This window comes from Pteropus alecto, unplaced genomic scaffold (assembly GCF_000325575.1).
Source record: "Pteropus alecto unplaced genomic scaffold, ASM32557v1 scaffold288, whole genome shotgun sequence".
Classification (NCBI taxonomy): domain Eukaryota; kingdom Metazoa; phylum Chordata; class Mammalia; order Chiroptera; family Pteropodidae; genus Pteropus; species Pteropus alecto.
Window position 1 is genome coordinate 824,419 of NW_006442124.1, and position 7,283 is coordinate 831,701.

Consider the following 7,283-nt stretch of genomic DNA (forward strand, 5'->3'; position numbering starts at 1 on the left):
ATGCTTATGCTTGCACTCTGGGTGATTGCTGAGGATGACAAATGAGAACGACATTGCCAAGACTAACCAGTCTTCAAGTTCAGTCGGCGTAAGGCTGTTTCCTTGTTGATGCAGTGGAAGCATGCGAGACGTGAGAAGTGACATGACATCTGCTGTCTGTAAGCCTGGCCAGCATACTTTGACTATGGTGATGAGTTATTTTGGATTTCTGTAGACTCTGACCCTTGATAGGTGCAGGTGTGATTGGGCCTGTAACACAGCGGAAGCCACCTTACACTTGCTGTCTCGGCCAACGGGCATGGTGCCATTAGATGGTGGTCTTTTGGGACAGCTGGACCCCTGTAGGTGGAGGACTTTCCCATCTGCTGACATCCTTCTACCAGACCCCTTTAAGCCCAGTCTCAGTCCTCCCCTATGAAGTCTTCCTTCCAGCCTGCGTAGGCTTCTGTCCATTCAACTCCTATAAACTTAATATTTACGTCACTCATTTTCGTCTGTTAAAAATTCTTTGCCAATTGTATACGTGTATATAAATGAATGAATGAATGAATGAATGAATGAATGAAGAATGAATGAAATAAATAAATAAATAAATAAATAAATATTTTCTTTAGTTAGATTATAAGGACCAAAGTGCTTCCTTGCATCTCTTCACAGTGGTAAGATGGTGCTAACTAGGAATGAAACTGATACCCCAAATACTCTGAATTGATTTCTTTTTTGGTTTTTAGGACTGTAAAGAGATTAAAGGAGAGCGGTTTGCTCCTTGGGGAATAAAGCTTTCTGTGAACAATGTCTCGGCAGAGGACAGAGGGAACTATGCATGCCAAGCCAGACTGACACATGCAGGGACACAGTACAATATTTTCAACAGGATTTCTGTGAACACTAGTAAGTGCTTAGCTCCATTGCCTGACTTTCTCCTGGCTTTGCGTAAGATGGCTCTCTGACTCCGAGAGAAATGATTCTTGATCTCGATTTTCCTGAAGGTTAGTGGGCTCTGGAAGTTGCCGTTATTAGAATCAGAGGGGCCAAAGAGGGAGGCAAAAGGGCACAGGTGGTTTAGTTTCCTCATCTGAAAAAACAGAAGATTCAAAATTCTTGGTTTATTTATGAAAATTAAGTGAGATCACGTATGTAGAGTAGCCATTGGGGTGCCTGGCCAAGTCTAGATATTCAGTAAATGGTGGATATTATGAATATCGCTTTATTTTCCTCAGCCTTCACTACCATGGCTCTTCCAGTAGACCATTCCAGCTTTGCCTTCCCTTGGCTCAGGTGCTGCAGTGTGTCCAATGCTCATGGAATTTTAGTTCTTAAATATATGTGCTGGAGATTTGAAAGCAGAATCTTAGCGGTAGAAGAGACCTTGGAAATAATTTAGCTCAAGCTATTAATTTTACAGAGGTCCAGGAGGGACAGACTTATTGATGCTTACAAAACTGGTTAGTCACAGAAACAGGGCCAAAACTTGGGCCTTCAGGGCCCAGGCAAACATTTTCTGAACCCATTCAGCAAGGAGTTCCTGCTATGTTGCCTTTTGCTTTTTTCCCAGTAGAGGGTTGTTTTCTATATTCACTTATCTAAGTGGAAAGAACTTAAGGCTGAGTATGTCTTCTACTTGGACCTTTATGTTTGTCACTAATTTCTGTCAGACTTCACGTGCTGGGGGATACTTAGTGATTTCTTGATGATGTGGCTCTTTTAGGGGATGTGTTCAGCATGGATGGCTTCCTGTTTTCCACCTGGGGCCCCTTAGTTATGAAAATTAATTGCATTAGATTTATGACTTATGCTTTGGGATTTTGCTAACTGCTATAATCCTATAAGTGGGCACTTTCTGTGTCTCGTGCACAGAAAGTGAACCCCTGACATCAACCCGGCGCATGGCCTCCGTTAAGCACAGATCCACATATGGACTGGATGACTGACTCCTACCATGCTCTATTTTTATCAGGAGCTGAGGAAATTCTTGGAAAGGAGAAATTTCAAAGGCAAAATGAAGAATAAGACCTCAAGAGATCACTGATTCCAGTAGTCTACATTTCACATCATTGCAATAAACATTTATTTATGATCTATTATATGCCAAAATTGTTAGAACCTGATAATTAAAAAGAAAAAACATGGTTTCTTCTGCCTAGTGGTGGAAGAGCTAGAGATATAAATGGATCATTTTAATATTGTGTAGTAAGGATAGAGTTATGGACAGTTATAGGAGCAGGAAAAGAATCAGAAGTAGCCACAGGAGTGGCAAGTAAAGAGTCTTGAAGGCTTTCAAGAGAAAATGTCTCTCAGCTGAATTTTAAAGGATGAGCAGGAGTTACAGAAATAAAGAAGAGTGAAGAGGGGCAGAGAAAATACTATAAGGCAAAACATAGATGTGTCTGCCATTGTAGTTGATGTTGGATCTAAAATGAATCTGGTTAGAGCATCAATATGAAGTGAGGCATGGTGGAAGCTGAGGCCATAGAATCAAACTGGGTCAGGGTCAAGGGGACCCTTTATATGCAGGCTTTATCATGCAGCAGCAAAGAGCCCTGGAATGGGTACAAGCACAAAGTGACAAACCTGCACTTGGGATGGGTGAGCTCAGCCTTGAGATGGTTTGAGCAGGCGTTGAAAGGGGTCCAGAGGCCTGGAGGTCACTCAGGCAGCTGCAGCAACATCCAGAAGAGTGCTGAAAATCTGAACTTTGATGGAAGTGGTAAGGATTCTTCTTCAGGCTGTCATTTAGTGACTCTTTACTGAATGCCCAAGACCAGGTCCTGTGCTAAGCAGAGAGAACATGGTGGTGGGGAAGATAGCCCATGACTACTGCTCTGATGGAGCTTTGAAGTCTGAGCAGGGAGGGAGGCAGAGATTAATCAAATAATCTACTAGTGAGCAATTACCAAGGAGATTAATGCAATGAAAGAAAGGAAAATAGGATATCAAGACACGAGGACCTGTTGAGAAGACAATGGGCCAGTGAAAGATTCCTGATAATAGTGATGCTGACAGTCAGGAAGCATTAACTGAGAAATGGAATGGGTGAGATTTTTTGAGACTGAGGGTGCAACCAAAGCGAAGACCCCGTAACAAGACAGACCATGCATGGTATGTTTAAAGGATGGAAAACAGGTTGACTGAAGCAATGCTGAGTAAGGGAGATCATGGTAGGAAATGATGTTGGAGAAGTAGCTAAGGGCCAACATTGAGTAAGAACATGCAATCCAAAGTGAGGAGTACAAATTTTATCCTAAGAACAGTGGGAAGCAGCCAGAGGGTTTGAGAGCAGGACAGTAGCATGATGTGACTTACGTTTCTGGAAACTCACTGTGGCTGCTGTGCATAGAATGATCTCTATAGAGATAGCAGTAGTGGTTAGTAGACAAGTGCGGCAATGCAGGTGAGACATCGGGTAGGCACAGGCAACATGATGGCACTGAAGATGGAGCGAGTGGATGGATTTGAGGCATTTTAGGAGGTAAAACCCACAGGTCTTAGTGTTGGACTGAATCTGGGGTTAGGGATGTGGCAAGGTCAAGAAAGCTTTGCCTTTGGGCGTATACAACTAACTGGATGGTAATACTATTCAATGAAATAAGATAACTTTGGAGAACAATTTAGGAGTGAGATCATGGGTTTTGTCATGGCTAAGTTGAGTACTTGGTGCTCTTGAGGCGCTCACGTGGAAATATGGAGTTGGCCTTGGTCTCTGTGGGTCTGGAGCTTAGAAAAAGTGCTGCAGATTCAACTTACAATGTCACTGGCCTTTAAATGCTGTTCGAAGAGGTGGATGCCAATGAGAGTGCCTACGGAAAGAGTAGAGAGTAGAAAATCGAAGGTTTAGGGGTAAAGAAAGAGGCACAGACTGAGAAATGTTAAGAAGTAAAATTAGTTTGACTTGGTGATTGATAATTTGAAGAGGGTGAGAGAAAAACTGTTGCCAAGAATGACTTTCAAATTTTAGTTGTGCGTGATCTGTGGAAGGTGGTTCTTTATCTAGCTGGTGATGACCTCTGTTTGAGATGTACTAAATTCGAAGAATTTCTAGAATCTGCAAATATTATGGCCATCGTGAAGAACATATGTTTTTGCATTTTCCAAGCTTCCTTTTTATAACTTTTTATATTCCACCTAAATGTATAGGAGGAGCATGGGACTAACAAAATTATTAAATTTTGGTGGACAGATGGAGAATGGAAGAAGTAGAGAAAGACAAAGCGGAGATATAAGGGAGATAAGTACAGAGTCAGATGTAGGAATGAAGAAGTACAGTAGGGGTATGCAGTAGGGGTAAAGGAGGAAAGAATATGGAAAAGCAAGGTTGGAGGATCGAGGAGTGGAACTGGGACCTAGGCAAGAGATTTGTTCATAGCCACCTCTTAAGAAATATATTTGGATTATTAGATAATGAGATTTTATTGTACAATTTCATTAGTTTATCTTTATACCAGATATATGATGGGAAAGAAAACTCTCTTGGTAGCCTGGATTTTAGGTTTTTTTCCTTAGCAATTCAATTATTTCCGATTTAAAAACATGCATTTGTGGAGTCATATTTTGTCACACCATGAGTTTTGATTTTACTTGACCAATGTTTGTTGAAAGTCTGCCCTGTGCCATGTTTTTTAATGCTATGTTCTCATTAAAGAAATTGCAAATGTATCACATGTGATTCTTATTCAATTTCATGTGGGTATGATTTTTTAACAGAAAATGTTGGACGTGGAGGAAGAATCCCTAAAATAACTTATCCAAAAAACAATACAATAGAAGTACAGCTTGGTGAGTAATGTTATAGGAGCCATTGAAATCACTGAGGGTAAAAGTCCATGTGTGCATATATCCTTTTGGGTTTTTGAATTTCAAAGATGAAGACACACACCATGCGCATTCAGTTTCCAGCACTGAATGTACCTGAGCTCATCAGGAGAGGCATCAAAACCAAAATCTAGAGAGCTGAAGCCTTGGGAAGTTGCAGTATCAAAGCTCTGACAGTGAGCACTGTGGGTCTAAATGATTAAGTCCATTTATGCCAAGGTGATGAAAATGTAAAAATTATTCCTGAAAGAGGTGATACTACTATAATGTTGATCGAGAATTCTGAATTATATTATCTCACCCTGGAAAGTATATTAAAGGAGTAGGAAAAGTTATGTTATATTCTTTATTTTACATAGGAAGAGACCAGTAAACATCATCTCTCTTGTAAAATAAAAATATGTTGAGTTACTTCTGAGGAAAAAATAGTAACTTAAACAAAGTTTTTATTAAAAGCTAAATGCTCAGGTTGGGTTAAATATTAAAATCTGATAACATTCTCTTCTCAAAAGATATAGATCTAAAAATACATGACCTAGAAGATTAAATATAAATTCATAAACAAGATATATCTTGCAAAAATTAACACCAATAATCATGTTGACACCAATAATTAACACCAATAATCTTTTAATCTGACAATATACCTTTCAATGTAAAAATTGAATGGCAAATTGAACCATTTGATACTAATAAAAATTACAATACCTAACGCTAATAAAAAAAAGTATGTGCCAAGTAGTAGTGCATCAGAACATATAAAGCTAAAACTCAGATATACGAAAACAATGCAAGATAACACAACTGTTTCAGTTATTGTGGACAAGTTTAACATACGTTGGTTTTGACACATTGGCTAATCAAATAAGGGTCTAAAAGATTCTGGTAGTATAATAAGAGTAATGTATTGTATAAATCACACTCATAAACACCTATGAAAAATCAAGACTCCCAGAAGAGGAAATTATACAGACCGTATGGTGCAATCACAGTGCAGCAAGTCTAGAAATTTACAAAGTAAAAACAATGATAAACCTCACATGAATAAAATTTACTTATTTTAAAAATTAAGCAACAACAAATTTATCTTCTAATTATTTGCTTTGTTGGTTAGATTTAATCCATAGTCATAGAATATTTACAAAATAACGGCAGTGAAAACATATTAAACTTCATGGAAAGTGACCAATGCTAAACTCTAAACACGTTAATCTTTAAATATCATTAGCATTAATAATGAGTATAGAAATAATTAAAATACATAAACTAACCATTTAACTCTTTAAAAGGGGCAACTAAATAATCCTCTGAAAGAAAATAACAAAGATAAAAGTAAAAACTAATGAATTTATTAAAAGATAAGTCCCAGAGTTGTTTCTGAGATAGAAGTGTTCAGGGCAGGGAAGAATAAGAACAGAAGAAAGAGAAATTTCCCACAAATCTAATCCCCCAAATGTAGAGGAACTCAAATGTAAAAGGCAGAAGTGAGAAAGGTTATAAAGCAACAAGTGGAAAGGAGATGAAATCTGTTTAAAAGACTTTGAACCTACATGTTTTAAGAAGTCTTGTCAACTTTTAAGAAAATAATAATGCCCATAATAGAGGATATTTGTCTACATATCACTTACCATGTGAATACTCTAGTGACTTTCATAAACACCTAGAAAAGATAAGTATATCTGTTATTAACTCTCTTAATTAACTTTGTTCCTCCTTCGTGTCTGAAAATTCTAGCCAATGTATTCAGACAATAAAGAGACGAGAGATGTAAGTCTTGGAAGAGGATGTTAAACATATAATCATTTCAAATGATCTATGAATATCTACTTGGAAATTCTAAGAAAATTCTCTAAAACACTATAAGTCACTATAATCACTGTTTACTAAGGTTTTCCAATACAAAATAAACTTTCAAAGCTAATAGCATTTTTATATGCCTGAAGTAATTATGTATTATGTAATTGGGGAAAATGACATTCATAATTGCAATAAATAATAAAATATTAAGGAATAAAATGAACGCAAAATTTGAAAGACTTGCCTACATTAAAATAATTATATTTTAAGCCAGGACATTGGAGAAGACAATTTTTAGTGAATTTCCTTACTGTGTCTCTAAATGGGAACATTCAGTCTCAAAAATAGGTTATTTCTCTCAGATTAATATATAAATTTAATATAATACCCATTAAATATCACTGAATGTCCTAAATTTAATATTTCTCTCAGATTAATATATAAGTTTAATATAATGCCCATTAAATATCACTGAATTTTACAAAGCATTTCTAAAATTTATGCCCCAAATGCTGGAGTTAGCAAAGAAATAACTGAATAAAAGAAGTAGAGACCTTTTCTAGTATATATTAAATTATTATATAATTACAATGAGTAAATATTGATAAAATACAAATAAAATTAAAGCAATATAACAAAAACAATAACCAGATGCTAGATTATAAAAGAATTTGGTA

At 36.9% G+C, this 7,283-nt stretch overlaps 1 protein-coding gene across 1 annotated transcript in view; it reads left to right on the forward strand.

The window, feature by feature from the left end:
- IL1RL2 (interleukin 1 receptor like 2) overlaps nt 1–7,283 on the forward strand; it is a 37,044-nt gene that overhangs the window by 16,696 nt on the left and 13,065 nt on the right. The window contains exons 4-5 of the mRNA XM_015596271.1: nt 732–888; nt 4,696–4,773. Coding sequence (XP_015451757.1) covers nt 732–888; nt 4,696–4,773 — 235 coding nt within the window. The remainder of the gene's footprint in view (nt 1–731; nt 889–4,695; nt 4,774–7,283) is intronic.